Genomic DNA, 23,590 nt, shown 5'->3' on the forward strand with positions numbered 1-23,590 from the left:
GTCGGGGCCAGGCCACTCCAAGGTTTTGGCTGGGACTCCGGCTTCCAGGCCTTTCTGGCATTTTCCAGAACTGCCTCTTGGCTTTTCTAGCCCCCACCAGTCACCTTCCATGTAAGGTGGGGAAGCCAGGGACAGAACAGGGCCACCTGAGCAGGGGCTGCCCTCCTGGGCGAGGGCTGTGGCACAGGCAGCCCCTCAGGGTCACGACTAAGGGAGGCGGCCCACTGGGGACAGGAGCGAGCCAGCAGCTTGGAGACGTGACGCTCCAGCACCAGGCCCTCCACTGGCAGCAGAAGTGTGGTTTGTGGGGTCCAGGGAGGGGACTTTCCCCTCCCCCCACACGCCTCTGCCCTTCACTTAATTTGGCATGCAGGATTATGTGTTAATCTGAAGTTCAAATAGAACTTCCCTTTGCTAAGCAGGCTGCCCTGCGCTGAAGGTCAGCATCTCAAGGTTATCTCCTTGGGGACCGGGCAGGGAGGGGCTCAGGCACAACCAGGAAGCTTCCCTTCAGTGGAAATTCTACCTTCCTGGACTTGCACCTGAAAAGGTTTTGAACTTGAGAGTCCCACAGTGACTGATGGTGGGGCTGGGCTTGTGCGCCCGCTGTGGCTGACAGGGAAATCACGTGCCACCCGTGCTGGTCCCACTGGGCAGCTCCTGGCACAGGCTCCTTACCTACCCCCATGTTGTGACAGGTGTCACTCCGGAGACCAAGAGTGGACTGCGCGTGAGCAGTCAGGGGCTTCAGCCTCCTCCTAGGTGGCTGTGTCACTCCTTGGCCGGTCAGGCACAGTCGTGGGAGGCTTCGGGTGCTCAGGAGGGGCCAAGCATGGCAGGAGACACCTGGGGGTGGCAGTGGGGGAAACTCTGATGGCTTCTGGCTTCCGGCCTCGGACCCCAGGTGCTAGGCAGAGGCTAAGCCGCTTAGGTCTGGCGTCCTCCATCCTAGCTTGAGCTGCCAGCTAACACTGACCCTGCAGGCAGCGGGGCACAGCTCCCGAGTGGGCCTTGGTCTAGGCAGGACAGGCCTGGCCGCTGCCATAATCAAGGGGTAACCCAGCAAACAGTACTCTCCCAAGGAAAGTACCATTGTTCTGGAACCTTCCACCACTCCAGGCAGAAGCTATTTCCTGTTTCAGTGTGAAGGGCAAGCACAAATTAAAACTAATTCTTCCAATTAAAAAGAGGGGAGGGGCAGGCCTGGCGCTCCTGTCCTCACCTTGCACGCACTAGGATCCCATAAGGGCGCCGGTTCTAATCCCAGCAGCTCCACTTCCCATCCAGCTCCCTGCCTATGGTCTGGGAAAGCAGTCGAGGATGGCCCAAAGCCTTGGGACCCTGCACCCGTGTGGGAGACCTGGAGGAAGTTCCTAGCTCCTGGCTTCAGGTCAGCAAAGCTCTGACCATTGCGACCACTTGGGGAGCAGATCAACAGACGGAAGATCCTGCTCTCTGTGTATCTGACTTTGCACTAAATGAACATTGAGAAAAAACAAACCACCACCAAGTGGGGCCAGGGCTATAGCATAGCTAGTGAAGCTGCTGCCTGTGACGCTGGCAGCCTGGGGGAGCTGGTTGGAGTCCCAGAAGCCCCATGTGTGATCCAGCTCCCGCTGACATGTCTAGAGCAGGGGAAGACCTGGATGGAGTTCCTGGTCCCAGACTCCAGCCAGGCCCAGCCCCGCCCAGCCCAGCCCGGCCCAGTCCAGCCAGGCCCAGCCCAGCCCGGCCCAGTCCAGCCAGGCCCAGCCCCGCCCAGCCCAGCCAGGCCCAGCCCAGCCAGGCCCAGTCCAGCCCTGCCCAGCGCAGCCAGGCCCAGCCAGGCCCGGCCCAGCCCGACACGGCCAACTCAAATGAAGGAATCTTTAAAGAGAAACCAAGGGGAGCTCCCCCTCTCATTCCCCGCCCCACACTCTCTGACCTTTGCAGAAACGTGGGAACCCTGAGCAGGAACGCGTGCCTGGGGTCTCGGGCACCAGGGCTGGCTGGCAGTCACCGCCAGGACATCTGACCGCCCACGTGTGTTCTCCAGGGCAAGGCCGGATGGCCACGCCCCAAGGCATGGCCGGCATCCCCGCACGGCCAAGCGGGACATCTGGCTTCAGGGCCCCCCAATAACCAAACGGCTCCCTGTCTCCCCGACTGTTGCCGAGAGGTTTTCCTGGGCCATCTTTACGTCCTCTACACACGACTCCAGTCTGACCAAGCACACACAGGTTGTCTTTGGATGTTAAACGAGGCCTCTTGGCTGCAATGTGGAGAAGTCAGCCTGCTCCCCACGCGAGACCACAAGCAGTGGTGCGAGTGGGCGCTGTGGCCCTGCGGGTTAAGTTTCCGGTGCAGCCTCATGCCACTAGGGGGTGGGGTGAGTCTCTGGCTCTGGGCTGCAGCCCGGCCGTGCGAGCAAGGACACCCTCTGTCTGCAAAACACCAACCAGTCTCAACAGCAGAATCAGCGCGTGTGACCAAGAGGCTGGCCTTACGGGGGCCAGAGCTTGGAGCCCTCAGTGTGGGCGCCACGACAGCAGCATGAGAAATGCAGAGTCCCAGGCCTGACCCAGACCCCTAGTGCTGCCCCAGGAATGACCGTCCCTTCCCCTGCTGGGAGCCAGAGCCAGGCAGCGCAGAGCTCCTGCCCGCGCCAATTCAGGACTTCTCCAAGAGCAGCGGGAAGGCGCTTCCTTGTATGGCAATGGGGATCTGAAGCGAAGCGCTGCAGAGAGGCCGGGCGCAGCCTGAACCTGGGGGGCTTCGCCCCCAGCCCAGCCCGAGGGAAGACAGCTGGGCCCCTGCAGCTCTCCGCATTCCACGTCTCTGGGCATCTCACTTTAGCAGTCATCTCCACATGGTGCTGCCTGTGCCCGTAGCCAGCCGGCTGCCAGGCGGCCACCAGGTCCCCCGCCCTGGCACCATGGCCCGGCAGCAGCCGACCAGCTCTAGCCACACACCTAACACGGAAACCCCACCAGGAAACATGCCTTGTGTTTCATGTCTTCACCACGACAGTGCCCGCTTCACAGCACACTCTGCCGCCTTCTGATGCTGGTGTCAGCACTGATGGGGCAGGGCTCCGGCAAGCTGCTGTTCTTGTCACCGTGCTGGCCAGCCTCCAGGCGCAAGGTCAGCCAGTCACATCCGGAGCCTCTTGGGATGTGTGTGCCCCAGGACCTGTGGTTCAGACAGCAGGAGTGAGAAACACCACAGCCAGGTGTAAGATACACCTGCTCCAGCACAGCAGAACAAACCACACCCCTCAAAGGAGAGGAACCAGGAGCCACCCACTCCCTAGAGGCACCAAAGGCCCCCTAGGTCCCCCCTGTCACCATCTCAGCACGCACCCCAAAGCCCGCACTTCCTGACCCTGTTACCCACGGGGCCCAGGGGCTCCCTCCCCCCACTGCACCTTTAAAAGTTTTCCAACATCTCCCTGCATGGCAGCTGACGTGTGCCTGGGCTGAGGGACTGCTCCATGCAGCCACCTGGCGTGCCCAGCCCAACAGCACTGCAACCCCCTGGAAGCTGCAGGACGCCTGGTGGACACTGCACTTAGCAGCTTAACTAAGAGCCCAGGTTCGACTCTCAGCCCTCCCTCCCATTCTAGCTTCCTGTTTTGTGTGTCCCCCTGGCAAGCAGCAGGGCACAGCCCAAGTATGTGGTGCCAGCCACCCATGTGGGACAAGTGGACGGAACCCCTGGCTCCCAGTTGCCTTGCCCAGGCCTGACTGTTGCGGACATGTGGAGAATGAACCAGTGGATTGAAGATGCTGGTCAAGGGCCCGGCGCAATAGTGTAGTAGTTAAAGTCCTTGCCTTGCACGCACGGGATCCCACATGGGCGCCATTTCTAATCCCGGTGGCCCTGCTTCTCATCCGGCTCCCTGCTTGTGCAGCTGACGGCCCTAAGGTTTGAGACCCTGCACCCACATGGCAGACCTGGCTTCGGATTGGCTCAGCCCCAGCTGTTGCAGCCACTTGGGGAGTGAATCATCGGATGAAAGATCTTCCTCTCTGTCTCTCCTCCTCTGTATATCTGACTTTCCAATAAAAATAAGTAAGTCTTAGAAAAAAAAAAAAAAAGATGCTGGTTGAACAGAAGAATGGAGACAGAGAGCTGCCCAGGTCCCTGGGCCAGAGTGCACAGAACCCCTAGTGACCAACTTGCTTCCCTGGCACTCTCCCGCCGGGCTCACTCAGAGACTGAAGCCAAGGTGGCTTTGCAGATGGCACTGGCTCTTTCTGGAATTGTGGCATCGCCTCCCAACCCCAAGGGAGGGTCGTGGCTGAGCGCCCCCAAGAGCACAGGAAGCTGGCCGGGGGCCTGGCGAGCAGGTCCACCACTCCAGGTGAGGCTTCTCTGCTCAGAGCTGCATCCACCACATGGGAGACCTTTCCCGACATATGACCTGCTGTGGGCACTGGACTTGAGCGTGCCCAGGTGCCTGCCTCCTGCGGGCAGCCAGCCGCTCCATGGCAGGACAAGCAGTGCCCAGGCGCTGCACCCATGTGGGACGGAGCCCTTGTCTCAGCTCCTGGCACCTGCAGCTGGGCGTGCAGCGGAAGGAGGCCTTGGAGAGCTCACGGCTGCCCAGCAATGGGGAAGGCAGTCAGGCAGGAGGACGCCGCCCTCTAGTGGACAGAGAGGGAAACTCAGCCCTTCTGCAGGGGGCAGTGGCTGTTCCCCAGCAATCTTTAACCTGAATCACAGCCTCCCCATCTCCTAGGGACAGGCCTCCTGCACACGAAGCTCTGCTCTGTGGGCCAGAGCAACAGGAAGACTCAGCCAGACCCGTGCAGGGCAACCATGCTGATGCCTCTGGAGCGTGTGAGGTGGAGGGCAGCACAGCCCCGGGGGCCAGGCTGGGGCCGGGGAGCCAGGGCCGTCCCTCCCTTGAGCCATCCAGGCCACCTCCTGGGGGCTGCAGTCTCAGGAAGCCGGACCAGGAGCTGTGCAGCACATCCAGGCAGTGGGACCGGGTCGCCCCCTGCCCTGCAGCCTTAGACGGCCTTGTGGGGACTGACACCCCACCCCCACTGCCCCAAGATGTGGCAAATGGATGACTGGCAGGCGCCAGCTGGGCACTGTGGACTGGCCGTGATGTCTGGACGTCCCTCTCAGCCCCCCAACAGCTGGGCATGCAGGGGTCACCTAAGCCCATCGCGGGTGAGACGATGGGATCTCAGGGCCTCTCCCTTACCTGTCTGAAACAGTACAACAGAACCAGCAGAAGAAATGGCAACGGAGAGAGCGAAAGCGATCTAACACCCACTGGTTCTCTCTGAACAGCGGCACCAGGCCAGGGCCAAGCTGCAGCCCGTGGCCAGGAGCTGCAGCTGGGTCCCCTCCATGGGTGGCAGCCCTCCGTCCACCCTCCACCGCTTTCCCAGACACACAGGCCGGGAGCTGGATCGGAAGTGCTGCAGGAAGCCAGCTGAGATGCTCACAACAATAGGCCCTGTTCCTGGCATGCTGGCCCGAGGCCCCCGGGGACGCCTCCTGGGGTGCTCACATAGCGGCCCCCACGCCGGCCCCCTTCCTGTGTGACACCGCCCCCGGCTGGGCACACTGGAACCACATACTCACACTGCTGACAGACAGTGCAGGGCCCACACAGCACAGGGACCCCTCACCTGAACGGGTGGGGTCTGCCTTTCAAACAAAAAACTACTGCAGTTTGTCACACCGCACACTGCATCTGAGGGCAACCTTAGGTCCTGGCAGGGACCCATCTTAACCCCAAGAGCATCCCACTAGCCAGGGGCTGAGAGGCAGATGCTCAGGTGAGACCCGAGGGTGCTGGTGGCCAGCCTGGACCCCGCCCAGCTGCACCCACCAGGCCACCCGTACCCCATCAGGGCAAGCATGGACCTTGTATCCCTACAAGCAAGGCCATGGCCACCCCACTCACCCCGAACCAGGATGCCTGGCTGGGTGTCCAGCCAAAGCATTGCTAGGTAGAGCCCAGGGGTGCCATGTGTGGCCAGCAGGGGGCCCGCGTGCAGTGCCATGCCCGTGCGGCCTGTTTGCAGTATAATACATGACCATCAAGCGGCTGCTAGAATGCTCACACCTGTTTACTGCAAAGTCAACCCTGGGGCTGGAGTCGCCCTGGGCCTTTACTTTAGGTCAGGGTCGGGCTGCCTGGTATCGGGGCCGCACCCAGCGCCGGCAGGTGCAGCGACACAGGAACCGGTCCCCAGACCATCACACCCCACCGTGCCTGCTCCCCATTCCGGGGCTGTCCCTGCCTCACCCACCTGCAGCCCCGGAGCCAGGTCCGGCACCCTGGGGTCACCCACCTGCAGCCCCGGAGCCAGGTCCGGCACCCCGGGTCACCCATCTGCAGCCCAGGAGCCAGGTCCGGCACCCTGGGTCACCCACCTGCAGCCCCGGAACCAGGTCCAGCATCCCAGCACACCCACCCTGAACTGCCCCCAGGACCCCCCAGGTCCAGCTCCAGGGCACCTGTCTGGCCCAGGCTATGCTTGCTGCCCACTCTGCGGTCAGACTGGACACAAACTCTGAACGACACAGCCAGGAGGCGTGAACTCAGAGGCTGACGGTCTGCTGCCGGGAGAAGGCTGGCCGGAGGCTGAGCCGCTGGTCCAGCTCCTGGCTACTCCACTCTGACCAGCTCCAGTAAGGTGCCCTGAGTGTCTGGGGCCCTGCACCGTGTGGGAGACCCGGATGCAGCGCCCAACCCCTGGGGCTACACGGCCCAGCCCCCACCCTGGTGGCTGTCTGGAAAGTGAACCAGTGGATGGAAGATCTCTCTTCTGTCACACTGCCTTCCTAAATAATAAACGTAGTGTTCCAAACAACAGATGGGCTAAAAGAAAACAGTGGGTGGCTGGTGTGGCAGTGAAGTCCCTGTGCCCGCCACGAGGACACAGAGGATAAGGGGGTACAGGAGGCGCAAGGTGCTCCCCTGGTTCTTTGTGGCAAAGCTGAGCCCGGGGCCCCAAAGAGCCCGCCCATTCCCTGGCGACCTCAGCAGCCGAGGTGGCCCAGGGTGGCCACAGGCCAGAGAACTGCTGGACCCTACAGGGAAATTCGCCCATCACGGCCTTGACCCCAAACTGTCAGAACTGCCAGGGAGCAAGAGGCCCCCAGGGTGTCGCTGGCGCAACAGGGAGGCCGCTGCCCACTGAGCCTGCCCAGGGATTTGGGTTCAGGTCCTGCCGCAGCTGTGGACCCAGCTCTCTGCTAAGGCGTGCTCCGGGAGGCAGCAGGCCACGGCCCACGTGCGTGTCCCTGCTACCCACGGGGGAGCCCTGAAAGAACCTCGTCCCTGCCCTGCTGCTGTGGGCACCTGGGAGCGAACCAGCAGATGGGAGATTCTCTGCACGTCTTTCTATTTTTCAAATGAAATTAAGATACATTTTTACAAGTTTATTTTTTGGAAAGAGTTAGAGAGAAAGAAAGGGCGAGAGAGATGGAGCGCTCTCACCCACCGGGTCACTCTGCAGGTGTCTACAGCAACCGTGGCTGGGCCAGGCCTGCCTCCCTGCCTCTCTGACATTTCTTCCAAATGATAAACATTACAGGAAAAACCTCACTCACTACTCGCCAATCCCTCCTCTTCCAACTTGTGTTGGTAATCGGCATTAGGGGTCTTGCATGCTGGCTCATGTCTGCAGGGGCCGGCTGAGGCCAGGCCTCCCAAGGGCCGCAGGGCCCACCACCTGCTGTGCGCACATCAACACGGGCAGGAATTGCAGTCGGGAGTGGGGCAGGCTCAGACCCAAGCACAGGCGTGAAGGACACAGCTGTCTCAGCCGCTGGTGGCGCACCTGCTGCCCCGCCTTCGTCTTCAATGCTGACCACCAGGGACTGTGGGGGATGTCGAGGACAGGAGCCCCACGCAGCACACACGGGTTACCACCCCATTACATGGGACTCGACACCAGCAGCTGGAAAGCCCCCTTTGCTCAGCCACGGCACGGTCTCAGATGGAAAACCTGGTGCAGGTGCTGTCTGGGTTCCAGACATCTGCTAATGGTTCCCTGTGGTGCCAGCAGCCCACCCTGGGGCGCCAGCTTGAGTCCTGGCTGCTCCACGTCCCATCCCGCTCCCTGTTGTGGCCTGAGAAAGGCAGAGGATGGCCCAGGTGGTTGGGAACCTGCACCGGCATGGAGACCCCGAAGAAACTCCTGGCTCCTGGCAGCTCAGCCCTGGCTGCTGCGGTCATCTGGGGGAGTGAAGCAGCCAACTGGACATCCCTCTCTGCATCTCTCCTTCTCTTTGTGTAACTCTGCCTTTAAAAAAAATGTGAACATGTCCAGACAGCATAGAGCATCCTGGAAAACAGCACCAGTGGTGAGGAAGGGTCCAGGCTGGGGGCAGCCCTGAAGCTCTGTGCGTCCAGGGTGCTGAGCCTTCACTGGCGGCTCCGCCCGTTCCCTGCCCCCCACAGGTGGTCCACAGGAGCCAGATGGGGACAGTGCCTTCCCCGGTTCCGCTATGTCCCAGGTGCCTGCCAACACCTGTGTCACCCCCAGCCCGGGCTGGGTACCTTCAAACCTCTGGTGGCCGTCGTAGTCCTCGGAACAGGGCACCTCGATGAACCTGCGGGCCACGACCTCCCCACGGCGGGCCAGGACTCCGCTGATCCCGTCGTCGGCCCCCAGGCTGCTCCACAGCAGCAGGGTGGCCACTGCCACGATGGCCGCCAGGCCTGCGGCCTGCAGCCATACCCTGGACCCCTTCTGCGGGGCTCGGTCCTTCCTGGAGCTGGCAACAGGAAACAGCCGTGGTCAGATGCAGGGTCCTGGCCATGCCCCAGCTCACCTCCATCTCGGGGACTCCGCCAGCCACACAGCACACAGCACCCACTTCCAGCTCGCTCCCTTGCCAGCAGCTGCCCTGGCTTGCACCCCGAGGCCAGCACGGACACACTGGGAAGAGGGACCGCCTTAGGGCTCCAGGGGCTGGGAAGGGTGGCAGTGGCAGAGAAACCCGCTTGGTCACAGCCTCTGGCAGCGTGGGATCTGGGGCCGGTGCCAAGCCTGTGCAAGAGGGGCTTCCTCACGTGCCCGGCTGAGCCCCCATCAACCTGAGGGGTTGGACTCAAGGGCCACTGCGCCCCTCCAGCTCCGCGCCCCACGTTGTCCGAGAGAGGCAGGGGAGCGGGTCCTGGGACCAAAGGGAGACCAGTCCTCCCCGAGGGAGGCCCGGCCGGGGTGTTTGCGGACCTCGGAGGGAGCGCCTGCCTGCAGCCAGTGCGCGCGGGGAGGGGCTCGCCAGGCCCCGCCCACCCACCGGAGCGCCACGCCCACCCAGGCCTTGCCCCGCCCCCGCAAAGTCCCGCTCAAAGCAGGGGAAGCCACGCCCATCCAAGCCCGGCCCCGCCCCCACGGGCATGTCCCGCCCGCGGGCTCCGCGATCCCCGCTACCTGCTGGGGCGCCGGCGCTCAGCCTCGGCGCGGCCCTCGGGGGCTTTAGGCGCGGCCCTCCGCTGAGGGGCCATCGGGCGAGGCGGCGCAGAGCCAGGAGCACGCGGAAGCCGCCGGGCGCACGCGGAAGCCGCCGGGCGCAAGCGGAAACCACCGAGTCCGCCCCTCCGGCCCGGCCCCGCCCTTCAGGCCTCTCCAGCAAATCCCCGCCTTCAAGCGCCCGCAGCCCCTGACGTCAGCGCGCTGCTCGCGTGGCCCCGCCCCCGCGTGGCGGCCAACCGCCATAACGGTCGTCGGTCCAGCGGGTGGCTTGTGGGCGGGCTGGCCTGGGGCTGAGGGCGGGACGCGCCGGGCGCCGCGAGTGCTGCTGGTGCTTCACTTTCTCCTTCGGCAGTCGACTCAGCGGCCGCCCTCTCGCCCGGGCCTTCGCTCATGCTGTGGGGAACAGAACAGGCCACTTTTCCTCTCTGCCCGCCCCGTTTGCTCCCGTTAGGTAACGTGGGGAAGGCAGTCTGTCATTTACCTTGCCCCTCTCATGAAGATTGCTTCCTCGTCAGAGGTTTCATTGAATAATTTTTTACCAAATTCATTCTGGCTCATTGCCCGGCGGGGTTTGCGCTCACCCCTCAGCCAGCGCAGCCTCCTCACCAAGAAGCCCACCTAGGAAAATGCAGGAGGTTTAGCACCCCTAGGAATGGGAGGGGAATGCATGTTTTGCCCCTACTCCCACCATCCCTCCCTCCAGCGACACACCGTGTGCCTCAGTTTACCTGCTTCTTCTTGCGTTTTAGCTTAAGGGAATCTTCGTAAAGGTCCCTGGGGAAAACAAATGCCCAAGCCAATCAGAGACTGGTGTCACTCTCCATGGCCCGCGCATCTCTGGTGTGCCCGGGACAAAACGTGTCCCTGTCCCACATATACCACAAAGCAAAATCACCACAGACCTGGGATCTGGGCTCCTGGGAGCTCTCCGATCTGCCTGAAGGTGCCCCAGTGGCTAAATGTACCGGCCAGCTGAGCCAGTAACATGGACACGGCGAGGGTCAGAGAATCAGACACCGACAGGAGACCGGTAGTGGTGGAAGAGGTCTCCCAGCCTCCCTTTATTCAGCCATATATACCTTTCCCCCAAGCCTCTAGCAGAACAATCAGATGCTAATGAGTCTGACAGACAAGGTGCCACAGCCTCCAAGCCCATTTCCTGCAGGAGCCAAGCTTAACAAATGCTAACCAACTCCTTAGCCCACAACAGATCCCCCTTTTTTGTTTTAAAGCAGACTTGTCTGGGCCTGTCTTAGGTTGTGGACTCTAGGTTATCAGCCTTACCCGTCATCTGGAATCTCCGTAGCATGACGGAGCCCCTGTCTTAGGTTGGTCAGTGCCCGGTCCATCTTAACCCATCACTGGCTGCCATCCAACGCATTGTCTGCTGCAGCTGCACAAAGCATACTTCGGGAGGGGTGGTTACCCTGTTGCATGGCTGGGAGTGTTTTTACCTCAGTAGCAATGAGCAGACAGCAATTCTCGGGCTTGGGAAAACAAAGCACTACGCAGGTGAAACATACATAGAGGCATAATGGGGGACAAGAGGCCCTGATCATAGGAATATCAGTTTGATAGCAATGCACAGACAGCAATTCCCGGGCCTGGAAAAACATTTTGCACTTCACAGGAGTTACACACAAAGAGGCATATGATGGAGTACAGGAGGCCTAGACCAAATCTCACAGCATCTGCTGATCTATGCCAACAAGTCAACCCACAATTACAGCGCAAGCGTGCCCACCCCTCATGTTCATAGTAAAGTTCTGTGTTCCATAACTGGCAGTCTGATCTGCGACCTCGATCACTGTCACCACGATAGCTGCTGGCAGCGGCTGCTGATGTACTGGCTGTTAGTTATTTAAAAAGGGTGCGAGTTCTAGCTCATAGGATATGACGATACTTTACGCGCAGCTAATTCCCGCAACCTGGTTCTTTACCGTGAGCTGAAAACACCAGACGCAACGAGATATCTTGGGAAGTTTATTCCAGCGGGGCGGGAAAAGGGGGAAGGGGAAGGGGAGGAAGGGAGGCCAGAAGGAGGAGAGAGGGGAAGAGCAAGGAAGAGGAGGCCAAGAGGAAAGGGAGAGAGGGAGAGGGAGAGAGAGAGAGAGGGAGAGAGAGAGAACCGCACCTGGGAGCCTTAGTGGGGCAGGAACAGGGGAAGGGAGGCCAGAAGGAGGAGATTTGTAAGGACAGGTGCCCCTTCCGACAGCATGACACACATTCACATTTGAGGCTGTGGGCTTGGGGAAAAGGCAGGACAGGTCGCCACAGGACTCGGGGCTTCAACATCCAAATATCCAGGCAACCTGAAAGACCTCAGAGGGGCGTGTGGCAGGTCTTCTGTGGTAAATGACTGGTTCTTAAATAAGCCAGGGGAGAAGGCACTGGAATGCCCGGTGTTTGACATGTTCATGTCCTAGAACCTGACTGTTGGGGGCATGTGGTGGGACCCCTGTTCGTCCTGTGCCCATGGTGCCGCCACGGGAGGATTTTTCTACCTCGGAGGCTTCTAGATGCAGACCAGCCTTTCTTGCCTGTGGCCTTGTGGTTTGTATAAAACTTAGACTTTCGTTTCTTATCATCTTGGCTGGGATGACTTATGAATATCACACACACGAGTATTAGAAGGGAAGTATTTTTATAAGCCATGGAGGAGCCGCAGCAAAAGGGCTCACTCGGTGAGCACCTCCTCGAGGGCTTCGCTTTCTCCTTCGGCAGTCGACTCAGCGGCCGCCCTCTCGCCCGGGCCTTCGCTCATGCTGTGGGGAACAGAACAGGCCACTTTTCCTCTCTGCCCGCCCCGTTTGCTCCCGTTAGGTAACGTGGGGAAGGCAGTCTGTCATTTACCTTGCCCCTCTCATGAAGATTGCTTCCTTGTCAGAGGTTTCATTATGTAACTTTTGAACCAATTGTTTCTGGCTCATTGCCCGGCGGGGTTTGCGCTCACCCCTCAGCCAGTGCAGCCACCTCACCAAGAAGCCCACCTAGGAAAATGCAGGAGGTTTAGCACCCCTAGGAATGGGGGGGGAAATGCATATTTTGCCCCTCCTCCCGCCACTCCTTCCCTCCTACTGAGCCATGTGTGAGCCGTATGTGGGTATGGATAAACCATGGCTGGGCTGAAACATCCAACAGCAAGAACCAGCTTGGGTTGAAGGCCAGTCAGGAAAAGCCACAGTTCCTGCTATGACAGGAGGTGGACTGAGTAGGGCTGGCTCACGGACCCACTGGTAAGCATGAAACCTGGCATTGGGAGAGGTTCTGATGGAGGAGCCTGGGCAACTCCTCTGGCAGGACACAGACCCGGCAGGTAAGCGCAAGAAATATGATAGGAAACAGCCCAGAATAGGCCATGGAAAGTTACCCACTGGCATACAATTGGCAGGGGTTGGGGAAGACCAGGCTGAATCTGTTCACATCATCCACTGGCAAATCGAAGCACCAGTGTGTGTGTCGAGCCAGGTTTGGTTGCAACAATGACTTAGTGCACAATATGGAATGCCAGGGTGAGGTTGCCCATACCGGAAGGGACCGCAGCACCCAACCAGCCTGAGAACAAGGAAAGAAATGGGCAGAGCCGGCAGGGGAATAAGGGAGGGTTCCTTTGCTGGACAGCTACTCCCTCAGGAGAGCGGAGGCTGGGATGGGGGCAGACCAGATTAGGTAGGGCTACCACACTTGTGCGCCCCATGTGGACTAGATCAGGGAAAAGCCGGGCTTGGCGGATTATTCCTACTGGTGCAAACAAAATTAGAGTGGGCGAGGGTTGTTTGGGCTTAGCTGCAGCATCAGCTGGAATCTGGGAGTGGGAGAGGCCTGGGAGGGAAATAGTGGGCTCCTCCCTCTTGGGTTACCACTTCCATGGGAGGACATAAAACTAAGACAGCGGCTGGGGTAGAATGGGGTGTGGGACAGACTGGATTACTGCTACACATACTGGCAAACCAGGGTAAGGGGCGGGCCTGGTGGGGGTTAGTGTGGGTCGCTCCAACTAGGCTGCAGCTCCCACTGGTTTATGTGAGGGCCAAGTATGTGCTGGGCAGAACGAGGCTGGACTGCAACACCCAATGGTTCCAGTGGAAGTCGGGAGTGAAAACAGAACCAACCCAGCAATTGCAACCACCAGCTGATTAGGGCGATGGACTGTGCCGGGCCCTGTACTTGCTAGCACATACAAGAAGTTTCTTTGGAGATCTTCCTAATCTAAATGCTGGACTCAGAACCCTTACCAAGAAAAGAGAGAAGACAGAACAGGTCAAAAAACCATCTCAACTATGATGGACTATGTCAATCAGTGGATTTTTCAAAGACCTCATAGTGCTTGGAGTGGCAAGATTGGCAGCGATTCATAACTGTTGAAATATCAAAACCACCTAAGCAAGAATCTCAGAACATGCCCTATATCCGGGACCTGGGGAGGGTGGGAAATTGGGTGGGCCTTCTCCCTTAATACCCCCCCTTTAAACATGAAGCTAACAATAGGGAAAAAATAGTAGTCTTATCCACTTTCCTGTAGCCCTTGAACCTTCTTACCCTAACTATGTAAAGATTGTCAAAATAAATAAATAAAAAAGAAAAGAAAAAGGATGTTCTAGAAACCTAAGTGAATCGTTGTCCTTACCCCAACGAGACAGGCTCCCGTTATTAAGATCACCACTGCTACAGTGACAGATATTGCCATGATGAGTATTTTGGTAAGGCTGTATCTTGGGACTTCTTTGAGCTAAAAGAGCAATGAAAAGAGATCAAATAAAGAGAGCATGAACACTTAACTATTCCAGCCCGTATTCTTCCAGGTGAGTGGCTTGTAGGATCTTCAAGACCACGTAAGATCCAATGTTACACGATCTGATTATCACACGGGTACTCTACAGTTCATCTAGCTTGTCGGGTCTGCTTCATTCTCTAAAGGAGCAAAGTGGGAAATTGCCAGCTTGGCCAAAGTTATGTGCCCAATGCAAGATATGGACTGGGAGCCCCTGTTCTTCCTCCTTGGTGCTTTAATGACACTTCCTAAACGAAGGGAAAGGGCAGCTCTCCTGTCTCGTGGCCGTCCTCACCTCACTTGGCTCGATCATTCCTGCATCAGTCTGGCCTCCTGGGCTCTCGCTGATGTAGTCCTCTTCTTTCCAGCGGTCTGTGTCCCATTCTGCCTTGGCCTTCACTTGCTGCTGCTCACTGAGGAGCTTCATGAGGAAGCCCGTTCTGGAGATGAGCTTGGCACAGGCCAGCTGCACCTGGGGGTCCGCACAGTCCATCTGCAGAGTCCTGATGACTATCTGAAATGAAGTTTCTCACGTCATTATTGGGGATGAGGGACCGAAGCTGCTGGTTCAGCTGCTTCATTGGTGCCCTGGGGATGACTGCAAGGGGTAAGTACTGCCTGTAGGCATGGAGGGGATGGATGCCCCTGCCCATGTTAGGGTTCCCCCATTGCATTTGTCTGCCACTGTGGGGGCAATCTCAGGGGAACCAGTGGCCAATGGATGCCCCTGGGCTGTGCTGGCAGGGGGAGATTCTTCTGGCACAGTGTTTCCTAAGTTATTTGCTGCAGCAAGGCTGGCTTCAAGAATGTCTTCTGCAGGAGGTACTGGAAGAGCCATCGCTTCTGGAGAAGGAAAATCCTGAGAACTCGGGTCTCCAGAAGAGGGAGAAGGCTCTCGGGGAGGGGAATCGATGAGACTTTGTAGGGCAAGGAATGCAGGCCTCTTTACAGAGTTCCATGTTTTGAGGGAATTCTTCCTTCTCAACTTCAGTCTCCGTTTGGCTTTGGGGGTTTTGAACACGGGAGCAAGATCAATGTTATTGAAATGGCAATCTGTGTTTGGTTCTGCTGTCTCTGCCTTTTTTGCTCGCATTTTTGCTATAAATATGTCAATTAGCCTTTTCTCTGGCTCAGGGAGACACTTTGCACGGGCCGCAGCAGATGGCCTGCCCGCGATGTACTTCTTCAGGAAAGAGGGAGGCTCTCTGTGAGTGGGGGCTCTGGGTAGAAGGAGTTGGCCCCCAGGTGCCAGGGCCTCTGGGCCACATGAAGCTCCTGCGCTCCCCAGCCGGCCTTGCACGGTGCCCTCCACAAGGGGGCGCGCGTTCTCTCTCCTCCCGATTGTCTCCTGCTGCTGCCTTTTCCTCAGGCCCTTTGGCCCCCGGCTGATGTGCTGTGATCCGGTACTTTCTAACTTTCTTAGGAAGAATAGTCGTTTTGCTTTCAGATCTAACGGAGGCTGCATCAGCACGACAGCTTTTTTGGTGTTTTTAACCTCATCATCCAGTTTTTGTTCAATTGCAAGAGTTTATCAAATTTTCCAGAAAGTGGATCTTTCTGAATTGATGTTTGTTAAGTTTTACAGAGAAGTCTTGTGGATTGTTTTTCAAGTGATCCACAGATCTATCTTCTTCTTGTGGACTGGAAAAGAGCAATTTAATGAAGGGTAGTAACACTGACTCTACGTCTTCTAGATCGCTGGCTGAGAAATAACGCGGTATGTAATTTAGCAAACTGATAACAACACCTTTTGCATTCAAGTCTAGCTGCTCATTCATAGAGTCTAGAAGATCAAGCTTATGTTTCTCTGATTTTTCCACCTCTGAATTAATAATTAATTCCATTGCTGTTCCTCTCCCGGGCCTGCAGTATCTTCAGGAATTCCGCTTTGGGATTCCCTGTCGTTGGTTCTGGTTCTGTCAGAAAGGAAGAGAATGCTTTTGTTACCAGGAAACTGAGTGTCAGTGTACAGACATACATCCCCAGCAGTTTAGGCTCGGAATCACCAAGATTTGGTTACCACATAGGAAGAAAAATTAACCCAAGCTTAAGTCTATGAAATGGCAGCAACAGAAAGGAAGAAAAAAGTGATTTTTAAAAAGAGTGTCATCAGAAGAGTCCTGAGTATGAAAAAGCAGTCACTGTTTAGGGTTGTTCCTTGTCTCCCCAGTGGCCAACTGCCCAGCACCCAGTCAGAGCCCACGGCTGGGAGACGGTCTCCATGCAGCTGGCCCCTGTGGAAGTGCCTGCCTCAGACACATCCTGCACCGTCCTGCCTCAGACACCAGGCACAAGGCTTCCTCTGGCTCCCTCTCCAGCGACCTTGCCTTCTTGCTGCTGACAACAGGTGACCATGGCCAGACACATTCACACGAGGGGAGTGAAGGCACAGATGCCTGGGTCTGAGTCCTGGCTTATTGCTTCTGCGCTGCATGACCTCTGGGAAATTACTGGGCCTTTTCTTCTGGGCTTTTGTTTCCTATTTCTCTATCATTAAAACAGAAAAGTAATAGCACTGACCTTTCGACTTTGTCATACAAGGAATGGCTAAGTTCACTCCATTTAAGAAACTCAGAACAGCGCCTGACACAGAATGAATGCTCAAAGAGCCAGCCAGTATTATTATAGGTGTTCCTCGTGGGTGCCACCCTGGTTCAGATGCTGACGTTGATGAGGGCTGCTAACCTAGCAACTTTTTCAGCATTCTCAGAGAACAGGCCTCCTGGCTATAACAATATTTTGGGTTCTTTCTCAGACATTTTGGTTATCTAAAACCCCAGCTCTGTTGAAAGCTGACTTCTGTTTGACCCTGGTCAGCACCCAACACAAACAGGCATATGTCAGCCACCAAGGGTCAATCTGGGTGTGTCTTGCAGAGACCTTCCCAGGAGCCTCCAGTGGTGGGCAAGTGACCCACTCTGGCAGCCTCAAGTGGATGAAAGCAGGTGTTTGTATGTGTGAGGAGTGATGTACCGGGAAAGGAAGTCATCCCCACAGCCCACACCATCTCCCACCTTCTTCTTTTTTTTTAAAGATTTATTTTTATTATTTTTTCATTGGAAAGGCGGATATACAGAGAGGAGAGACAGAGAGGAAGGTCTTCCGTCCGATGATTCACTCCCCAAGTGAGCGCAACGGGCCGATACTATGCCTATCCGAAGCCAGGAGCCTCTTCCGGGTCTCCCACGCGGGTGCAGGTTCCCAAAGCTTTGGGCTGTCCTCGACTGCTTTCCCAGGCCACAGGCAGGGAGCTGGAAGGGAAGCGGGGCTGCCGGGATTAGAACCGGCGCCCATATGGGATCCCGGGCGTGCAAGGCGAGGACCTTTAACCACTTGCGCCACCGCGCCGGGCCCTCCCACCTTCTTCTCTAAACATACACACTGTGCTTGCCAGACACCACTCAAAAACAACCACCACCACAAACCCAAGGTGGCAGCTTCCCAACCCTCCAAATTATAACCTGCCTCTAACAAATGGAGTTCCTGGAGAGAGGAGCTAAGGAACCAAGTGTGTTCCCTGGAATGAAGGGCCCCAGTTCTAATGGAAAAAAAAAACATTGTGAAGTCTCCAGGAGATTGGGGTAGGGCAGCCCCCAGGACAGGCAGAACCTCAGGAGGTCTTTGCAGGAAAACTGTTAGCCATTTGCCCTCCAAGGGCTAAGTGGCAGACTCCCTAAAGCAGCGACAAGATCAGGCAGTCTCCGGGGAACACCCTCAGCCAGAGCAGTGGGCTCATGATGAGTGGCCCAAGGTCAGAGAAGACTAGGGTTAATTCAGCAAACAAAAGTACAGACAGCCGGATAAATCCATACTCAGACAGACAACAAACTACTTTGTAACCTAAGTAGATAGCATATATTACATGCTACATACTATGTTTTACCCGGCAACTCTATCTAGAAGTGATGAGTCTCTAGGCCACGAGCCCGTTCCACACCAGCCAATGTTAAACCCCTTGGTGATGCCCTCTTGCTGCCCTGCAGTGGCTCAGCCCTTCGGTGGGGAGCATCTTAGTAAGTGTTGAAGAAGAGAAAGAGAACACTTTCCTCCTAAGCTCTGGGTCCCTGGCCACTGCATTCTACTTCAAGCCAGGGAAAGAGCAAGGCGATGAAATAGCAATGTGAGCCTGGGGATCTGGGGTCCCCTTCCCTACAACGGAGGAGGGGTCTGCTGCAGCAGCAAGTCATCCAGGACAAAACTGAGTCAATGCCTCCAACCCATGACTACGTCCCGTGGTGAGCCTGTGAAGAGCAATGCCTCCAACCACCCTCCAACCATCCGGCCTTCCCCTGGAGGGACAAACAGCTCCTGGCAGCCGCCTCACTTGACATGCGCTGTAAAGTGTAGAATTTCAATTTTTAACTCCTTGGACCTAGATGAAATCCATACCTACCTCCCTACCCTTCCTACGCAGCTTATTTTTGCTCTTTCCTCAATGAGTAAACGTCACTTTTACATATCCCCCTCACCCAGATGACACAGTAACTCAGCTCTACAAGGTCAGGCTTACCCTGCTCTACCTAAGAGGGATATGAGTGGAAATCCCTGCCTGATGTGACTCCCTCTCCCCGGGGCAGGAGCAGGGCCTCACCTGGCTCTTCTACCACACACAGGATGGACTTGCCACTGGAGCCTTCGTAGTACTGGAATCTGACCACACAGTCATCCTCATCCTTGTAGGTGCAATTCACTGCATCCTTGCCAGTGTCCCCTAGATGGGCAGAAAGGTGGAAGAATGAAAACCAGGTCAGTTCCCAACTCCTGTCCTAGGACTTCTGAGCACGTGAAGTAAGACGTCTAGATTTGAGACTCTGGCAACTGCTACTCAGTGATCAGACTGACACATGTCATCTCTCACAGACACTTCCAGCTCTCAGTCCTTCCCCTGGAAGGGAGATGCTGCGATAGCTTCCCACAAAGTCTGGCTCTTGCACATGCCAATCCAGGGTGTTACCGGACCTCATCAATTCTCTTTGTCAGTTAAGAAGAATGACAGCTCCACCTCACAGAGTGGGTACAGAATTAGAGTCCTGACATTTGGTGGGGAATTACTATCTTCGGAGAGATGCCAACCCCCAGCACCACCTGATGCCTCACCGACCCACATAAACATAGCAAATGTGCAGAAGCAGCAAAGACCACCTCCTTCTAGGTCAAGACACAGTACAGGCCAGAACAATTGCGGGTGATCCTGTAATCACTTCCTCTTACCTCCCTGGGATTGCCACTTGCTATCTTCTCTAAGACACTGTGCTAACCGCCTGCCTTTCAGACAGTAACTGAGCAAGTCGAAGGTGAAGAAAGGATTTCTGTCTGCTTCTGGAAGCAGAGGTGTCACGCACGTGCTGCCGCACAGTTCCCTCTTCCGAGAGTGCAGTGGCCGTTAGTGTACTAACGAAGCTGAGCAGCAATCTCCCGTCTCACTCCATGATGTGGTCATCTCCTCAAAAAGAATTCCAGACCCAGCAGTGGGCCCTCTCCTCCCCTGACACCAGCCCGTGGCTTCCCCTTCCACTGTCTCATCTCTTTGGAGTGCCCTGTTCTGGAAATGTCGCGTGAATGCACTTGACTCCTGCCACATGTGCCCTCTTCCCAGTCTGGGATCCTCCACTCAGCATGACATTTTCAAGGTCTGTTAATGTCACAGCCTGAGCCAGCACCTCATTCATGGTTATGCTGTGCACTATTCCACTGCCAACAGACCACCTGCTGTGTATCTGGCCGTCTGTTGAGCTGCTGCTGCCGATTTTGGAGATTGTCAACAATCTCTCCATCCCATTGCGCACCTGTCTGCAGTAGCACAAGTTTTCCATTCTTTTGGTGTGTGCCTAGGAGTAGAATGGCCAGGTGCTGTGGTTTGGATATATTCTGGTTGTAAACTGCCACTCCCTCATCCCGCACCATCCTGCCTTACAGGGTGTTGGAGGCTCGGCCCCAGGGTGGCAGTGCTGAGGTGGTGGAGCCTTTAAGCACTTTCTGGTGCTCAGGGAGGTGGTGAGGTTGTGGGCAGCACTGTTGGGCTGCATTGATGCCATTCTGAGCCTGCTGAGGTGGCTCCTGTGAGGGCAGCTCCCATCCAGAGAGCAGCCCACTCCTTCATCGCTCTGGCCACCTGCTCTGCCAGATACCCTGCCCACTGACATACCACCCTGCTCCCTACCAGCAGGACACCTCTGCCAGCTGAGGTGCTACCAGAAGGCCTCCCCAGAGCCAGGCACATGCTGGACCCTGACCTTCAATAGCAGAGCTGTCATAAACTCTCCTCGATGGAGCGCCGAGGCTCGTGGACACTGCTAGAGCAACGGGCAGTGTCTGAGACTGTGTGACGCACTCACTGTGTATTTGCATTTCTGGGGAAATGGGCAAATATTTTCTGAGAAGTAACTCTGAATACAGCTCTGGCTGTGTCACTTGAGTTCTGTTGGGTAATGCTGCCTTTGTGTTAAAGTGTGTTGCATCTTGATAAATTTTTAACCTGGTCTGTAAGCAGATCCATTTTTTGTGATAATTTTATTCTTGATCAAGTTTTTGTTTCCTTCCTCAGTGTTTGTAAAGAGTTGTTTATTTGAAAGAGTGACAGAGAGAGATGGAGGGTCAGAGCGAAATCTTCCCCCCACCTGCTCACTTCCCAAATGGTCAGGCTGAAGCCAGGAGCCTGGTGGCAGTGTCCAAGGCTCAAGGACCAAGGACCATCATTTGCTGCCTTTCCAGGTGCATCAGCAGGGAGCCTGATCAGAAACAGAGCAGCCAGGATCCAAACCTGCATTGCAAGTGCTGGCTTAGCCTACTGTACCACAACAACATATCCTGATATTTATTTTCCATGTATTATTTTTAATGAGTGTTTTATTTGAAAGGCAAAGTGACACAGACTAAAGAAGTGACATAGGAAAATCTTCTGTCTGCTGGGTAACTTTCCAAATGACCACAAATTCCAGAGCTGGGCTGACCCAAAGTGAGAATTGAGGGGTCAAGAACTTCCTTCAGGCATCCCATGTGGGTGAGGGGCCCAAGCTCTTGGGCCATCCTCGGCTGCTTTCCCCAGACCTACAATAGTGGAAGCATTGAAGGTGGAGTAGTCAGGACTTGAACCAGCGCCCATGTGGAACTCCAACACTGTAGGTAGCAGCTTAAGGCGCTGTGCACAGCACCACCCCCACATCATTTTCACATCTATATTTAAGCCTGGTCATATCTCTTTTTATGGTTCCTTTTTTCTTAACGATCTCCCTTAATGTTATCTTTCCTTCATGCCTCCTCATGCCCCCCCCTTTTTTTTTTTAAAGATTTATTTTTATTATTTTTTCATTGGAAAGGCGGATATACAGAGAGGAGAGACAGAGAGGAAGATCTTCCGTCCGATGATTCACTCCCCAAGTGAGCACAACGGGCCGATACAATGCCGATCTGAAGCCAGGAGCCTCTTCCGGGTCTCCCACATGGGTGCAGGGTCCCAAAGCTTTGGGCTGTCCTCGACTGCCTTCCCAGGCCACAGGCAGGGAGCTGGAAGGGAAGCGGGGCTGCCGGGATTAGAACCGGCGCCCATATGGGATCCCGGGCGTGCAAGGCGAGGACCTTTAACTACTTGCGCCACCGTGCCGGGCCCTCCTCATGCCCTTTTAATGGAGGTAAAATTTTTGAGGTGGCTCTCGAGGTTGGGTTAGGGGCTCCTCGATGAAATGGACACCCTCTGTAGTAGGAGATGGAGTCAGGTAATATACTCGGGGTTGGGTTTTGGAACCCACAGTCATTTCCGGATGTTGAGCGGACACTTTCAGCCGTGGTGGAGATGGAAGGGTGATCGGAAGGGCCTCCAGGGGTTCAGCTGGAGATTCCCATCCTGTAGGGATAGGCTCTATCTCCTTAGGGGAAGCTGCAGTCTCATCCATGGCCTCTGGCTCAGCTGCAGAAGGTAAGGCTGGGTAAGGCTCAACCTCTGAAGGTGAAGTGAAGGTGACCTCAGGATCTACTGACTTATCCATACTTGTGGAAACTGTTGAGTGGTCACCTCCTTTCAGGAGTGTCAGGTCCAGCTCATTGTTCCCCGAGGCCTGAGCTGCAACTTCCTGTTGGCTTGAAAGTTATAGCCTCGGTCATGGTCTCTGCAGGGTTAACAGACACACTCGGCAATGTTGGAGACTGACCTTCAGGAGGAACTGTCGCCTCATGAGACTCTGCAGGTGGAGATTTCACTTCTTTGGTCTCTGACACCGGAGCTGGAGCTTCCTGCTGGGCTGGAGACAGTCTGATTTCCTCAGATGAGGGTTCCTCTTCCTGAGGTATTTCTGACGAAGAAATAGACTCAACCTCTTCAAAAGCTTCTGGAGGCGCAGCTGGGGCCTCAGGCTGAGCTTCAGCATTGTGCTTTATTGGCAAGCCATCTTCTGTATCTGCTTGCATTGTACTCTGCAAACGTGCAGGTTTAGCAGGCATACTGGGTAAGTCCATGTGTTGTTGCCAGTGGTGGTGAGCTGAAGCTACGAATATTTCCTCCTGGTGCTCTGGAGGCTGAACTGTGTCCTCCCCAGGCTGGCCTTTAGGAGATTCAGCAGGTCCAATGGACTCGGATGGCTGAGCAAACTGTTCCTGCTGGCCTGGAGAAGGTTCTGCCTCCAACGAAGGCTCAGCATCCTGAGTTGGCTGTTCCAGCTGGGTGGGAGGAGATGTGACCTCCACAGAAGGACGTGCACTCTGAACTGGGGTCACCTGGTGGCCTGGAAGAGATTCTGTTCCCACAGATGGGCCTGGAGCGGGAGGAATTGGGGCCACCTGCTGGCCTAGAGGTTCCACCTCCACTGAAGGCTCAGCATACTGAGCAGACTCCTCTTGATTACTCGGGAAAGGCTCTAGGTCTACAGAAGGGCCTGGAGTCTGAGCTGGAGCCTCTTGTGGGATTGAGGGAGGGGATTCCCCTTGCGAGATCCCTGCAGGCTGAACTGGGGCCTGCAGCTGGCCCAGAGTACTTTGAACTTCACCACCTGGCTGTAGCGTAATTGTGAGCATCACATCCGCTGGCCTCCCTGTGATGCTTGGCAAAGTAGATTGCAGCGGTGGACGTGGAACACTGATCTCGTTTTGAACAAGCTGCCGGACAGCTTCTTCAGCAGCAGAGATCTGAATTGGAGACCCCTGCAGCATTGGAGAAGGTGTAGTCTCCTTGAGAGGCTGTGGAACCTGGGCTAGGCCTTCTTTTTGGAGCAACGAAGGCTGGCCCTCCTCAAGAGTCTCGGGGCTTTGAGGTATGTCCTCTGGCTGAAGTTCAGATGGTTCTGCCCCATCAAAGGGCTCCAGGAGCTCACCTGGGTGTTCCTCTAATTCCATCGGGAAGCCACCAGGATAGACGACATTGTCATCTAGAACATTTGTAGACCCCAGGTCATCA

General features: G+C 56.3%; 1 protein-coding gene, 1 long non-coding RNA gene and 1 other non-coding gene across 4 annotated transcripts; all 3 read right to left on the reverse strand.

Annotated features, from left to right (window-relative positions):
- Positions 1 to 2,850: 2,850 nt before the first annotated feature.
- OGFOD3 (2-oxoglutarate and iron dependent oxygenase domain containing 3) lies at positions 2,851 to 9,547 on the reverse strand. 2 transcript variants are annotated; one of them, XM_040989286.1, is made up of 3 exons: positions 9,396 to 9,547; positions 8,569 to 8,733; positions 2,851 to 3,171 (listed from the first exon to the last, which is right to left on the reverse strand). In XM_040989286.1, exons 1-3 carry the CDS (start codon positions 9,467 to 9,469, stop codon positions 3,018 to 3,020), a joined length of 393 nt encoding a protein of 130 aa, XP_040845220.1. In that variant the 5' UTR covers positions 9,470 to 9,547; the 3' UTR covers positions 2,851 to 3,017. The 2 variants fall into 2 exon arrangements, with proteins under 2 accessions (XP_040845220.1, XP_040845221.1); XM_040989287.1 differs by having other exon boundaries at positions 8,516 to 8,733.
- LOC121162356 lies at positions 6,018 to 6,205 on the reverse strand. Its single transcript, XR_005884786.1, has one exon.
- Positions 9,548 to 15,783: 6,236 nt separating the features above from the next.
- LOC121162329 lies at positions 15,784 to 19,227 on the reverse strand. The gene is made up of 2 exons (XR_005884781.1): positions 18,800 to 19,227; positions 15,784 to 16,124 (listed from the first exon to the last, which is right to left on the reverse strand). It is a non-coding gene; the product is annotated as an uncharacterized LOC121162329 (long non-coding RNA).
- Positions 19,228 to 23,590: the final 4,363 nt, after the last annotated feature.

This window comes from Ochotona curzoniae, unplaced genomic scaffold, assembly GCF_017591425.1.
Source record: "Ochotona curzoniae isolate NIBS_2020 unplaced genomic scaffold, NIBS_Ocur_1.0 contig_520, whole genome shotgun sequence".
NCBI lineage: Eukaryota > Metazoa > Chordata > Mammalia > Lagomorpha > Ochotonidae > Ochotona > Ochotona curzoniae.

What these genes read in the sequence shown, in the direction of transcription:
- OGFOD3 (XM_040989286.1), bottom strand. Translation starts at nt 9,469, where the DNA reads ATGGCCCCTCAGCGGAGGGCCGCGCCTAAAGCCCCCGAGGGCCGCGCC. An exon ending in GAGCGCCGGCGCCCCAGCAG is followed by an intron (nt 8,734 to 9,395) that starts GTAGCGGGGATC and finishes TCCTGTTGCCAG; the next exon opens with CTCCAGGAAGGACCGAGCCC. An exon ending in GGGGAGGTCGTGGCCCGCAG is followed by an intron (nt 3,172 to 8,568) that starts GTTCATCGAGGT and finishes TCTGAACCACAG; the next exon opens with GTCCTGGGGCACACACATCC.